The sequence below is a fragment of the Bidens hawaiensis genome, unplaced genomic scaffold, assembly GCF_021521415.1.
Source record: "Bidens hawaiensis isolate Kalapana, Puna unplaced genomic scaffold, B.hawaiensis_p1.1 tig00002236_1, whole genome shotgun sequence".
Lineage (NCBI taxonomy): Eukaryota > Viridiplantae > Streptophyta > Magnoliopsida > Asterales > Asteraceae > Bidens > Bidens hawaiensis.
In genome coordinates this window covers 314,312-329,166 of record NW_027491119.1, presented here as the reverse complement: position 1 = coordinate 329,166, position 14,855 = coordinate 314,312, and the positions used below count along the sequence as shown (strand labels likewise).

Genomic DNA, 14,855 nt, shown 5'->3' with positions numbered 1-14,855 from the left:
TTAACAACGAGAAAAAGACCAAATAATAAAATACGATTACCATTGTATTTTCTTTCAAACCTTAAGCATTTATACTCTTAACTTATCCTCTTTTTATTTGCCACACCTCATATAAATTAATAATTAATCGCAAAATATAGATGTTTAGTTTTCTATAGTTCAGTTTTATAAGAATCTAAAAAAAACATCTTACAACAAATATCATCAATGTGTTTTGAACATCAATGTGCTTTGAACTTATTGATTATGATTAAAATACAATATATACTATTAACTATTAAGTATGTAACATTAAGTACATATTCATTATAAGACCATGTGTAATGGATGAAGTATATAAGAGTGTTTTGCACCATGCAGTGTCAAGTCACTATAGGGTCGTTTTACAACAGCAAGGTGCAGTGAACGAAGGATGGAGCTCATTCCAATCATTAATTCCTTATTATTATTATTATTAAAATTAAAACAACTAAAGCCAATCCATCAATTATTAACCGGCTTCTTTCTCTTCCCTCCATCTATTGCTGTGTGGGAGACGCCCTCACCCAATTTCCACCCAAGGCGTCAGGGGACATCGCGTTTTGGGTGGGTATGGGGCATGTTGTAAAATATTATCAAAAGAATAAATTAAGAATACAAAGTCTTATATGTTTATGACTTTATGTAAGATTTATTTGGCTGGCACAATAAAATATTTTATTTTAGAAAAAATGAAACATATATATATATAATTCACATGCATGCAATATCTTTTAAGTTCGAAAACCACGTACGAAGTCTTCGACAACTCTTCGCCTTCATCCGTTTAAACGATCAATTAGGTTTTAAGTATTCATAACTCATCTTCTATATTATTATTATATTATATATTTGTGTAAGACTACGTAATTAAGCTTATAATTTCTGTACTAGAGATGAGTGTGATCGGATTCGACATCGGAAACGAAAGCTGCGTCATCGCCGTCGCCAAGCACGGCGGCATCGACGTACTATTAAACCACGAATCCAACCGCGAGACACCAGCCGTCGTCTCATTCGGCGACAACCAACGCTTTACAGGCGCCACATCAAACCCTAAATCAACCGTTGCTAATATCAAACACTTAATCGGCAAACAATACAAACAAGTAACACAACACCTTAAGTCACTCCCATTCGCCACCACCGAAGGTCCACGTGGCGGTATATTAATCGAGTTAAGTTATTTAAAAACCAAATGGACGTTTACTCCAGTTGAGATTTTGGCTATGGTGTTTAAGCATTTGAAGTTAATAGCTGAGGAGAATTTAGAAGCTAATGTTAATGACTGTGTGGTTGGGATTCCGGCTTATTTCACGGACTCTCAAAGGCGCGAGTACCCTGACGCGGCGTGTATAGCCGGATTAAGCCCTTTGAAGTTGTTGCATGATGGTAGTGCAATAGCATTAGGTTATGGAATGTACATTAATGATTTTGGCAGCCGCCCGACGGTTGTGACGTTTGTGGATGTCGGGCATTGTGACACGCAGGTGACCGTTGCGGCTTTTGAAGAAGGGAACATGAAGGTGTTGGCGAATTCGTTTGATCCGGATTTAGGCGGTCGAGATTTTGATGAGGTTTTGTTTACGCATTTTGTGAGGGAGTTTGATGAGAAGTATAAGATTGATGTTTGTTCGAATATGCGTGCTTGTGTGAGGCTTCGGGCTTCTTGTGAGAAGGTGAAGAGGGTTTTGAGTGCTAATTCGGAAGCGGTGATTAGTATCGAGTGTTTGATTGGGGATACGGATGTTAGGGGGGTTATAACGAGGGATGCGTTCGAGAGTCTGTCGTCGAAGCTGTTGGAAAGAGTTGCTATTCCTTGTGTTAAGGCTTTGAAAGACTGTGGATTGAGTGTTGATATGGTGGATACAGTTGAGCTTGTTGGTTCGGGGTCAAGGATACCAGCTATAACAAGAGTTTTAGCCTCGGTTTTCCAGAAAGAACCGTCGAGGACACTAAACGCTAGTGAATGTGTTGCGAGAGGGTGTGCTCTTATGTGTGCAATGCTGAGCCCGAGCCTTCAAGTTCGTGAATATAAGGTTGATCAATCCGTGTTTCGTCGTGTTTGTTATGTTGTTAAGAATTTGTGTAATGTTTTTTGTATCGTTTGCAGGTTCAGGATTCGTTTCCTTACACAATAGTACTCCCTTTGTCGAACCATGACGGCATGGTTCTGTTTCCAAAAGGCAGTCCATTTCCAAGTGAGCAGATGATGGTGCATAATGGAAAGACTTTAGTTTATTTTGATGTCGAATACGACAAGGAGACGGATTTCCCTGCAGGAATATCATCTACAGTTGGTCGTTTCGAGGTGAGAATCTAATATTTGTGTGTTAACTGATGTGTGGGTGAAAGAACGTGTTTGAGGTGTTTAATATTGTGTGTTTTAACTGATTATATCTATCAAACACGAGTACTTTGAATATTGGTTTTATGTTTATAGGTGCTTCTTATGTTATGGCACCTGTACTTTTGCTATACCTTGAGATAAATGTTAAATGATTTTAAGGTTGGTCGGCGTGAAGGTGCTGATGCAGAACGTGTGAAGGTTGAATTCAGAGTGTTGCTTAACACACACGGAATTGTTGAAATAGATTTCGCGAAAGTAAGTATTTAGTATCACATTAATGGTGGACATTGATTACTAAGAACCATTATGATGTCTCTTGTTGTGTTTGTGGCTTCAGATGACAGTTGATGGTCGTATGCTGAGAATTCCATTTTCTGATAACTTATATGTAACGACAACAAGTGACGAGTTACATGAAGCTCGAAAGAAAGAAAAGATTTTAGCAGAGCAAGATTTAAAGGTGGAGCAAATTAAAGACCAAAGAAACACACTTGAGTCTTTTGTCTCTGACACTCGCAGCAAGGTAGTTGTTTTGTTAAAATTTAACCTCATAAAGTTATCATTTTTGTTCTTGGATTGCATATAAATTGACATAATATAATGTGTTGATTTAGCTTTCGGGTGCCTACAAGAGCTTTGCCACAGATTCAGAGAAGGAGGTAATTATTAACAGTCTGAAAGACACCGAAGACTGGCTATATGAAGACAGTGATGACGAGTCTGAACAAGACTATACCGGAAAACTTAAAGATCTCAAAAAGGTGTCTAGAAAATGCTACTTTTCAGCTGCTAATCTGTTAATGTAACATTGTGCATAGTATGGTGCATACATTTAATCATGTTTGTTTTTTTTTTTAGCTATTAGAGTCAGTTGAATACAAATACCAGGAACATATCAGAGCAAAAGCGGAAAAAGCTATGCGAGATTGTATTGCGAATTATCGTTTGGTTGCTGATTCACTGCCTGCTAGGAACGAGGAAACGGTAGAACTATAATCTTGTCCTTTTGTCCCATAAATTATAAATTATGAAATTGGTTTCTTACTGCCAAAGTAACTCACACTCTTTCTTGCAGGTTAAACATGAATGTACTAGAGCTGAGCGGTGGCTTAACAATCTTGATCGGCATTTGTCTCCAACGATCTTGTCAGATTACATTACTCGTTCCATGAAAATTTTTGAGAGGTTAGTATCACTCTGGAATAGGATTGATTATATGCCCTTATGAATAACTGAATAACTTCTAGTTGATAACTAGTGACATTAGAAACCGAAAATTGTTGGCTTTTCACATTACCTCCCACTTATGCCATTTTTTTCTTTAGCGTTTGCAAGGACAAGATGAAATCCAAACCTTCGGTCCCAAGGCGTGATGAACCAGTAGACTCCAACCAGCTTGTGGACTCGGACCAAAGGGACCGACCCGTTGAGTCTGACCAAAGTGACCAGCGCGTTGACTCTGACCAAAGTGACCAGGCCGTTGGCTCAGACCAAAGAGACCAGACCGTTAACTCAGACCAAAGTGACCAGCACAATGACTCAGACCAAAATGACGAACCCGTTGACTCAGACGAAAGCGAGCAGCCCTTGGACTCGAACCAGATTGTTAGCAACACTATGTCATGTAAGTCCAAAGCTAAATCTTCTTAGAGTGATGGAACCAAACAAACACAGTATGTTCAGAATTTTTTCATAGCTGCAGATAAGTTTTTGCTTCCATCATCTTTATTTTCTGTTTTCTTGCCAAGTATTCCGTATCATACGCTGCTTATTTTGGAATTTGGATTGAATACATTTGTCTTGAGGTAAAAACTTAGATATATAACATCAAATGTTTCATGTATATTGAGGACATTAACACAACAAATACAAAATATGATTCAATCACTGATAAATCCAAATGATTCCTTGACTCGCTTTCATTCCTTCAAAAGAGTTCCTTTATTTGCTTCCCATTTATCCAAACGTTTGTTGGTTTTTTCCACCTGATTTTATAAAAACCGTAAGTAGTTTATAAAATTTGTAATATTAAAAAGGCCCATATTTTTATTTTTTTTACAATACCTCTTTATTCCAATCTGTACGAAGCGTTGACCATAATAAGATGACGGTTTGCATCGCGATTCCTCCAATTATTCCCGACCATAATCCCTATTAGTATTAAGATGCAATGATTCTTTATTTGATACTATAAACAGTTTATAGCTGTATAACAGTTACTTAGTGGTACCTTAACTCCAAGGTTGAAATGGAAACCAAGAAGACATCCGAGGGGAATGCCTACAATGTAATAGCATCCGACATTCACATAGGCCACATACGCTTGCCATCCGCAACCAACAGCCACACCTTTGATTATATATTCATTCATCTTGTCATGTCATATCATGTCAATTGCATTCATAACATATATTCATGAGCATGCATGCATGTGAATGTTTTACATGTACATGCATATATGTACCTGATAGAACTGGCTGGATGCCATTAAGAAGAATGGTTATGGCCAATAGTGGGCAAAGATCAGAGACTGCATGTGCAACAGTTTCACCACCAGTGAATACATAGCTAAGAACATCACGCACCAATAATATAATTATCGCTTCAACTACAGCAATGAGGAATGAGATGGTAGTAACTGCCAACACCGAAAAGGCTGCAGCTTTCGCGTTTCCAGCTCCAAGCTCGTTTCCGACCCTTACGCTGTTTTCATAATTTTATATATGATAAGTGATAACTCCTTTATTTCATATCTTTAATTTTTGAAACCATTTTAAATTATTAACCAAACACTTAACAAAAGTTTTACAAACTGAAAAGTATACAACTATCATTCTAATCTAACGTGTGAAAAAATAAATTTACCTAGCAGCTGCATTGAACCCAACTGAGACCATGAACAACAGCCCATTGACACTTGAGCTGCACAAAGTTTAATTAACATTAAAATCTTAATATTAAAAAAAAATTTGTCAGTGCAATAAATATGACATGAAACAGGCCGATATAAATATAAGGTGGTTAGAAATTGGAATTCAATGAGTGACCAAACCCTTGGCCCATTTATACTGCACATATGGAAATTAAGAACTGGTACCTAAAAAGACCACACGATGAATGTGACGCTTACCAAACTGATAACGCGTCCAGCGACAACTCAGGGTTCTCAAGCAATCCTGCAATCAACACTAATATCTGAAAATACCATGTCTCCAAACACAGCATCACAGCTGATCCACTTGACAGTTTTACAAACTCCCAAATCCCACCAAACGCCCTTGAGTTGAACCCGGTCCATGTGGCCTTACATCGGTCACTTGTCAAGATGTAAACAAACTGACCAACGACGATAATCCACCATGACAAACTCAGTGTCAATGAAGCACCTAACAACCCCAAACCGAACTTATACACCATGATCCACGAAAGGATCAGGTGCACAGCTAGCGTCCCGGCTGAAATATAAGCACTCGGTGCCACAATACTTTGAGCTTGAAGGAACTTTTGTATAGGAAAGTTGATAGCATACGCGAATACTTGAGGTATGAGGCCATACACGAATAGCGCTGCTGCGGATGCCACTGATGGTGACTGGCCGATAAATATTAAAATTTGTTTAGAAAAAATGTAGATTATTGTGACCGGGATGGCTGTTACAAGGAGAACAATTGCGGATCGTTGAAGGTATACTCCGAGCATGTCAAATTTTTGTGCTCCAAATGCTTGACCGCATATTGTCTCCACTGCGCTACCCATTCCGAGCTACATTTGATCACATGTGTATATATATGGAACTGTGTTAAATCAGATCAACAGTTGGATACGTTACCAGACACTATCTAACTAGTAGTTTTATTTCAAAGTACCTATTTTTTTGGTTAGAATATAATTAATACTTATAAAAACCTTAAAACTTTGACAAAAATGTATATAAAGTTAATTATATAAAAACATTTCAAAACCTTAAAGTCAGTAAATATTGATTAATAATTTAAAAATATCTGAAACCTAACTATTTTTAAATATGCAAAAGCTTTAAGTTATTAAAAGTTTACCTTGTAAGAAATATGTAAAAACTTAAATTTAGAAAATATAAAGAAACTTGTTTTTGTTAAAGGTATTTACAAACTTAAGTTACCTAAAAGCTAACTTGTAAAATTAGTTAAAACTTATTTTATCTAAATATATAAAATGCATAACAACTTGTTTTTTTAATGTTTAAAATTTAAATTTAAGCAAACCTATTTAAAAAGACCCAGACCAAGACATGTGAAGACAAAAAGTTGCCACGTCAATGCAAGAATGTGTGAATTTGGCTCAAGATGCTGTCTTATGTGCACAAGCTTTTATTGATTCAATGAGTACTTTGATAAAAGAAAATAAAAGTCAACCTCCAAATTTATAGTTTCATTTATCAGCCCGGCTAACTTGGTTTAAATTATTCAAATACAAATAACATGTAATTAAATTATCTGATCATTCCGAGTTTGTTCGAGTCTTAATGAGTCATGTGTACTTTTAAGAATTTTACCTATTTTAACTTCAATAATTTCATATTACATAGTCAAACTTGAGCTGAGCTTAGACTTATTTAACGTTTTTCTTAAAATACTTAAAAGTAAAAATAAAATAAAAAAGATATATAAGTTATTTAATAAATAACAAGCAAACTCAAGCCCTGTCAAGCGTAGCTTGTTTATACAATACTTACCATGAGGCCATAAGCAAAGAGTTGGATCCCTTGGTTACCAAGCGAGGCTGCTGCAAGTTCCATGTTACCAAGTTGGCCCGAAAAGATTCTAGTGGACACAGACATGGAGTTGTTAATCAAGTAAACCATGACTGCAGGTGCAGCCAGCTTGAAGAGTAGATTAAGTTCTATCCTAGACGCCGTTGTAAGGCGCCTCATCAAGGGTGTTTTGGTGTCGGAAAGCACTCTCTCTAGCTCTATGCTGCCACCATGGGCTGTGGCAGACTGTGAAGTTATGCAGCCTTCAACTGGTTCTATTAGAGGTTGATGAAGATCATTTGTTTGAGACTCCATTTTTTTTGTAATATTAGTTGGCTGGCTTGCTTTTACTTGTTATCTTTGTATAGTATATATAGAGAAAGGAACATATAAATTGGAATATTTATGTCAATTTTAGTTCTGAATTAGATTCATAAAAAGAGGTGGTTGGTAGTTCTTTCTTTCTTTTTTATATTTAAAAATATCAAGTTTTAATTTTTAAATTATCTTTTATGAGCATTATTTTGATTAAATTATTTTATGGTAGTTATTTATTCTATGAGTATTATTTTAACTTTAAAACCAAAATATACAACCCAAAAAGAAATATATCATATGCATGTTTTAAATGCCAAAATATGATCTTAAATTTAGATTTTTTAGTCGAGAAATTTATACAATGACGGTTTTTTTTTTTAAATACTAAAATCACTCGATATAGTTTAAATATGATCTTAAATTTAGATTTTTTAGTCGAGAAATTTATACAATGACGGTTTTTTTTAAATACTAAAATCACTCGATATAGTTTTTTTTTAAAATACTAAATAAAGAATATATGAATTATAGTGATGATTTTTTTTTCAAATTAATTTGAAGTAGAAGGTGATATTAAAAAACACCATTCATTAAATAGTAACCATGTTTCGTAATTTTTTTGATTTATGTGAAGTTGGAATAGAAAACATCATGGAATAATAACTTAATAGGTTCATATGTTTATGTCGTTTATGACTTTATGTTTATTTAATTTAATGTTTATATATATATATATATATATATATATATATATATATATATATGCAAGACTGGACACCGTTTTAAAACCAAGTCCCTTAAAAAAACATAATTGACTTTAATGGACACTTGCTATATATTGAGTCAACTTCACCCTGCATTTATCCTCACAACTCACTAACTCAGTTTCTAAAAGTTTTAAGTGTCTTTGTTAGAAATATCGAGAACAAACAAACTTTGCTTAGACCGTGCTTCGCATGGATCCTATGCATAACTTTTTAATGTTTGAAATTTTTATTTTAACAACTGAGAACAAATAATTTGAATTATATATATATATTCATAGCGAGAAACTCTCTAAACTCCTTATATATAATATTAAATCGTTTTGATTTATTTTAAATCAAGAATATACTTTAACAACTTGTTTATTACATCAACGTCCTTTCCATATTGACTAGTAAAAGGTAACACCTTTTTCATATGGGAAAATTCTAAAAATAAACATTTATGAAACAAATTTCTAGTTATAGGTATCATTTGTAAAAAATTTCAGAAATAGGTATTATAAACCAGTCGTGACGAGTAATTTGTAGAACCAATTTAACATTGTCACGTGTCCTTAAACTAACCGTAACGAGTACGTTCACCAATCATTTACTTGTCACGACTAAATAAGTTTCGTGCCTCGTAATCAACGCCCACGAGTTATTTAAAAGTCCTTTAGTCACGACGACTAGTTTACTCGGTTTACATTCCCTACATGAGTAGTTTATTAGCAGTCAACTCGTCACGACTAGTTTAACCTTATAATCTACTCGTCGCGATGTACTGGCTTAACCTTATAAACTACTCGTCGCGACTAAAGGACTTATGAATTACTCCTGGGTGTTAATTACGAGGCATGAAACTTATTTAGTCGTGACAAGTAATTGATTAGTGAACGTGCTCGTTACGGTTAGTTTAAGGACACGTGGCAAGTTTGGATTGGTTTCTATAAACTACTCGTCACGACTAGTTTATAATACATATTTTTGGAATTTTTTAAAAATGATACGTAAAACTAAAAATTTGTTTTTACAAATACTTATTTTAGGAATTTTCCGTATTCATATTCTAATCTTTTTTGTGTCCCATGAAAGCCAATTATGTGAATGTCATTAACAACCGGCCTGTAGCCAACTTTTTGTTGGTTAAATATATATTTATTTTCCATCAGATTGCACCGAACTTTATTTTAGTCTAGTAAAGTTGTAGGCTTAATTTGACTCTCTTCAATTCTTGGTTTTATTAATGATGGTTCTGTTTATTTTGTTGCTTTTGTGTTTTGTTCAATAATTTGCTTCTTACTACCTGTTCTCAAATCTCAAAAGAGTTCATGTTCCAAAAATAAAATGTAAAATACGAACAATAACAATACTTTAAAGCAATAGGTTTTAAGACCCCGCCGGGTTGTTAATTTTAGTAAACGTGTTGTTAAAGCAATAATTACATTAAGTTTTTAGTCTATAATTCATCTAGTAGAATCACTGTTAGCAACTACAGATTCTCTAAATGTATTAGCATGCCAGATATTACAATTAGTTCAACATGGCAACAACTCAATTGAGTTAAAAGATTTTTCGCTCTATAAAAGCCAGCCAATATTGTATACCACACGTTGCAATATAATAAAAAAAACTACACCATAACAGCTCATGGCTTATTCAAATCTCCCCAAAACACTAACAAATACAAAAAAAAGACAACGGATTTTTAAGAATGACTTGTTTGGCTTCATTTGCAACATTCGTCTTCCTTGAAAGTATTTTCACATGTGCACTAGTTGTTGTTAGTACCCTCTTGTAGTCTTTTAACCCTCTTGTCGTCTTTAACCGTATGTCACTTTCTCCGCCTGCAAAGCACAGCTTAACCTCGAACACGACACGTTACAATTCTGTCGGAACCATACATGACCATAAGTCACTGTCAATAGGAGGACAGCACAACAACATAGCAAACACAAAGAAAGCCAAACCAAACACCACGAATAATGAACAACAGCATATGGACTCGATCAAGACGTATGGCTGCAACACCATAAGTCAATTATCATCATTGCCCATATGAAGATACCAACAAATGCTGCAAAACGGGACCAATTAACTGTAAACGAAAACAAAAACCATGAAATTAACAAAACATATCAACCAATCCTATCCCCAAATTAAATCTGACTTTCAATAGGTAAAGCAACTGCAACAAACAAATTAAAGGCATCTCGTGACAAATCACAAATGCCTTCAATTCAATTCAAAAATAAAAAAAGAATTAAATTAAAGATATCTTTATATCTATCTAAATATTTACATGACTTACTTACCTCTCTTACATATAGGAAGTACCAAATCATGTGAGTATACTTGTTTAATTAGGCAATAACTTTAAAGCAACACCCTGTAGAAGAACGAACAATATCGTTACAATCTTGAAGAAACACTAACCGGACCCCGGGGCAGATTACGGGTAACCTGGGGGTTAGATAGATGTTTCCCACGAGGGGTTAGACCCAGAGAAGATGGTTCTTCTGATAACCTGCAAAACAGACACCGTGAGCTTGTCACTGAGAAGGGGGGGTTCCTCCTTGTGACCACCCTCCGGCGTGAGAATCAGACTAGATTGCTCTTTAAATATAAATGTATATTAAGAGATTGCTAGAGCAGATATCAGGTATAATATGATGATAATAGATAAGATGAGATGGTCATACCATTTGTGGTATTTATAGCCGAAGGTAGGTTTCCAAGGAGGTGTGGCCGGCTGCAATAGTATTCCTGTTCCACCAACAGTGGCCTACGCACGTGCCCTGCTGGTAGTTGGTGGGTAGGCAGCGGCTGATAGTGACCAGGCCTACTGTATACTATTCCTTTTCCACCAACTGCCGGCTATGCACGTGGTATGACAGGAGTTGGTGAGTAGGCATCGGCTAATAGTGACATACAGTACAGGAGCATGCTGCTCGCCATACTGTTGTCAATAAGCTGTCGTATCTTTAGTCAGGTCTTTTGCCCATACCTCGTCAGGTACGGTACAGAAGATCTTCCTGTATCGTACGGACTGGCTTATTTGGGCGGGAGTATTCCCCCTCCCGCCACTGTGATTGTTCCCGGCTTTGCTCATTCCTTCATGTGACACTGAATGATTGAGAGCTAAGTGCCTTGTGCGTGTAGCCTTGCTGCGCGGGTGGCCTTCCCTGATGGCTTGTATCCGAGGCTGCGGGAACAGGCGGAGTCCTTCACCATTGGGAGGCATTTCCTGCGGGAACAGCTTGCGTACTGCGCGTAAGGACGTCACGTCTCTGAGCATGGTTGGTCCTGCGGATCCAGTTGGTTTCTGCGCAGACATCCATCTTCAAGGTGAGTCTTGCGGGTCCAACTGGGCTCTGCTGGGACCTACCTCTTCAAGTCCCCCCAGTCCAATGTTCTTCTCATGAGTGTTTAATAAAGTGAGGTGAACTTTTGGACTTAATCAAAGGGTTTTGAAAAGGGTTTTTTAAGGTTTTCCATGGGGATTCTTCCCGCGGAAGTCCTTGTCACTTGCAGAAATTCCCGAGTTTCCTGCTTGATCTTTGGGTATGATGCGGGTAGGTCTGTAACCTCCTCGCAAGTCAGGAGCGTTGAGTCCCACTTGTGTGGATTCTCCATGAGGTTTTGGTAGTTTTGAACATAGTGATCAATTATGTTAAAACCACCAATTCCATCCTGGAGCTTCAAACAGCGTAGTTCTCGACGTTCCCGCTATCCGGGGATGTTATTTCCGTTTCCGCGAGCATTGCCCAGAAGATCCTTCTTGGTTTCAATTCCCAGCGGAGCGCTAGGTATGTGAAGGGTTTTGCCTTAACACTGTACCCGCGCTCGTCTTACGGTTACTTTACTTCCAAGGTATTCTTGGCGTCAATTCCCTGCGGGTGCTAGGTATGTGAAGGGTTTTGCCTAAACATTGTACCCGCACCCGTCTTATGGTTACTTGGTTGCCGAGGTATACTTGGCTTCAATTCCCTGCGGACGCTAGGTATGTGAAGGGTTTTGCCTTAACACTGTACCCGCATCCGTCTTACGGTTACTTGTGTGCCAAGGTTTTCTTGGCTCCAATTCCCTGCAGGTGCTAGGTATGTGAAGGGTTTTGCCTTAACACTGTACCCGCATCCGTCTTACGGTTACTTGTTTGCCAAGGTTTACTTGGCTTCAATTCCCTGCGGGTGCTAGGTATGTGAAGGGTTTTGCCTTAACACTGTACCCGCATCCGTCTTACGGTTACTTGTTTGCCAAGGTTTTCTTGGCTCCAATTCTCTGCGGGTGCTAGGTATGTGAAGGGTTTTGCCTTAACACTGTACCCGCATCCGTCTTACGGTTACTTGGTTGCCAAGGTAAGGGGTATTTTCCCGCTTACTTTTTAATCTTTTTTGAATTTTGAATTTTGAAATTCGAAAGGTTGGTGGAAAGATAAGAACAGTCCAAACATCTGAAACGTCGTGCGACGGTTTCTTCTGACTGTGTCAGGACGTGCAGGAAGTTATGGTGACGTGACAGTACATGGTCATTCCAGACGTCTTTTTAGGCGCGTGGGCGCGTGGCCGCGAAATTAATGGTATGCAAGCTGTCAACAGCTGTTGCCAGCTTGCTTTTTGCCACGTGTCATAGTTTCATTGCACCTTCGATTTCTCTCTCCTCCGCATTAAATTCATCGCATTAATTGCGATTAGTATATAAAGGGGGAGAGGGTTCTTTGTAATCCACACTTTCACTCTTCTCTTCATCTTCTTAGCGATTTCCGGCGAATACTCACCTTTTCAGGCCAGCATTTTCCCGAAATCGTTTTCTTCTTTCTGCAAGATGTCTTCACGTGATCTCGAGTCTACAGCCGATGACAAGAGTACTGCTGGCGAGTGCCAGTGTGCTCTGCCCGGCGATCTGTACCGGTATGTTGTCAGGAAGTTCATGCTCGAGTCTCTCGAGCCTGAGTTTCCTGAACCCCATCAGACCGTGTACGATGCCGCCAGAGGCAAGATCGGGGTTTATGCAGCATTCTTTGTCTATGGGAATCTTAGGTTCCCATTGACAAAGTTTGTTTACCGAGTCCTTGAGAGGCATGGTGTTCATTTGACCGAGTTGCACCCCATGGCGATCGCCAAGATTCGCCACTTTGAGTGGGTGTGCCGGATACTGGGCGTTGAGCCCTATGTTGACCGCCTGATGACCTTCTACACTTGGAGGTGCATCCAGGGGTGGTACACGTTGACAACCCGTATTAAGGGTTTAAAGATCTGCGCGACCGAGCGCAGTCTTCGTGCGTGGAAGAGGGAGTTTTTCTTCATATCCGCTCGCGCCATCCCCATTGCCATGAAATTCAAGAACGGGCAAGCACTTCCCAGCCTTCACGCCTCCAGCTACCAGGAGGCGGAATGGTTTGCGAAGATATCTCGGGTCCAATCTCCGGTTTACCGGTTTTCGGAGTCCGGGATGGTGATGTTGGGGATGAGCCGGGTGTGGAAGGCGGCGGACGCGCAAAAGGTTCCGATCGTCCTCGAATACGGTTCGAACTCTATTCCTTACGGTATGCTTTCTTTCCTTTTGTCAATTTTGAATTTCTTCTAACTTTTTTCCTGTTTATTTCAGAGGGGAACGACCTGCAGTCGCTCCTTAACCCGCGGGAGGCTGACGGTCCCGCACGGATGGGTACTCGTGCTCTGGACGAGAACGAGTTGCCCATCCTAGAACAAACGGCGGATCGGTTCGTGGAGGTCTATCCGCAAGGCCATGAGATCCTGAACGCCAGGCGGCCAGGTAAGGCGCTATTCGACCCTCGACCCCTCAATATTGAAACCTCTGCAGGTATTCCTCTAATCGTATGTTCTGATGAGGAATCCGCAGATGGTCCTCCGTTGGTGCGGAAGAAGAAAGCTGCTGGCGGCAAGGGGAAAGAGAAGGCCTCCACTGCCGATCCAGCGCCTTGGTCTGATTCGGAGACCGAGAGCGAAGAGGTGGCGGGGAATCCCGGTGGTGATACGACCACTGCTCCGGAGGTTGCGACTGTCACCTCCGGAGAGCCCAAGAAGACGACGGTGACCGGCGCAAAGAGGCCGGCTCCATCGGGTTCATCCCCGCCCGTCCATACTTTCAGGCTCAAGAAAACCCGTAAGTACAACTTTAGCTTTTCTCTTAGTTTAATATCCTTTTAACGCTTATCTTTTTTACGCAGGCGTGGATGTTGACGCATTCCAGGGTGGAGCGCAGAGGAGTACCTCTCCGCCAATGACGGTAGGCTTGGTCAGCCTACCTGAGGCGTCGACCCAGGCGCCTGCGCCTGCTTCCACTGGTTCAGTTGCTCACTCCTTTGAGCCAACTGTTCCAGCCGAGATGACGTCACCGCCGGCTGTGAGTGCGATTTTTACAGCATCCTTCACCGAGCCGGCGGTTACTATTGCTGCGGATTCCGCGGCGACGACCGCGGCGGCGACCACGGCGGCTGCTACCATGCCCCCGCCATCGGCAACGACGGCCGGCCCATCAGGTACGCATGGGGCTTCTCGCCAATCTTTGCCACCTTCCCATCTGCCTGACCTCTTGGATGGATTTCCTTTGGGTTCAGGTGATGGGTTCGGCGGTTATCGGCCTGTTATTGACCCTACAGGTGCGTAGGGTTCTTTTGGCCCTTTTTTATTTATATATATTTTTTATCATCTTTTCCTAACTGCTTTTTGTT

At 39.4% G+C, this 14,855-nt stretch overlaps 2 protein-coding genes across 2 annotated transcripts; one reads left to right on the top strand and one right to left on the bottom strand.

Annotated features, from left to right (window-relative positions):
• Positions 1-914: 914 nt before the first annotated feature.
• Positions 915-4,018, top strand: LOC143610735 (heat shock 70 kDa protein 16-like). The gene is made up of 8 exons (XM_077085135.1): positions 915-2,057; positions 2,132-2,329; positions 2,528-2,623; positions 2,706-2,891; positions 2,983-3,129; positions 3,227-3,352; positions 3,444-3,553; positions 3,694-4,018. Exons 1-8 carry the CDS (start codon positions 915-917, stop codon positions 4,016-4,018), a joined length of 2,331 nt encoding a protein of 776 aa, XP_076941250.1.
• Positions 4,019-4,276: 258 nt separating this feature from the next.
• On the bottom strand, positions 4,277-7,438 carry LOC143611600 (protein DETOXIFICATION 40-like). The gene is made up of 7 exons (XM_077085787.1): positions 7,080-7,438; positions 5,499-6,130; positions 5,234-5,290; positions 4,833-5,071; positions 4,599-4,717; positions 4,433-4,519; positions 4,277-4,353 (listed from the first exon to the last, which is right to left on the bottom strand). The coding sequence occupies exons 1-7, from the start codon at positions 7,410-7,412 to the stop codon at positions 4,288-4,290; spliced, it is 1,533 nt and encodes a 510-aa protein (XP_076941902.1). The 5' UTR covers positions 7,413-7,438; the 3' UTR covers positions 4,277-4,287.
• Between the last annotated feature and the right edge of the window lie 7,417 nt (positions 7,439-14,855).

Coding starts and splice junctions, on each gene's coding strand:
- LOC143610735 (XM_077085135.1), top strand. CDS start 915: ATGAGTGTGATCGGATTCGACATCGGAAACGAAAGCTGCGTCATCGCC. Junction 2,330..2,527: donor CTACAGTTGGTCGTTTCGAG/GTGAGAATCTAA, acceptor AATGATTTTAAG/GTTGGTCGGCGTGAAGGTGC. Junction 3,130..3,226: donor AACTTAAAGATCTCAAAAAG/GTGTCTAGAAAA, acceptor TTTTTTTTTTAG/CTATTAGAGTCAGTTGAATA.
- LOC143611600 (XM_077085787.1), bottom strand. CDS start 7,412: ATGGAGTCTCAAACAAATGATCTTCATCAACCTCTAATAGAACCAGTT. Junction 6,131..7,079: donor TCTTTGCTTATGGCCTCATG/GTAAGTATTGTA, acceptor GATCAAATGTAG/CTCGGAATGGGTAGCGCAGT. Junction 4,718..4,832: donor CATCCAGCCAGTTCTATCAG/GTACATATATGC, acceptor ATATAATCAAAG/GTGTGGCTGTTGGTTGCGGA.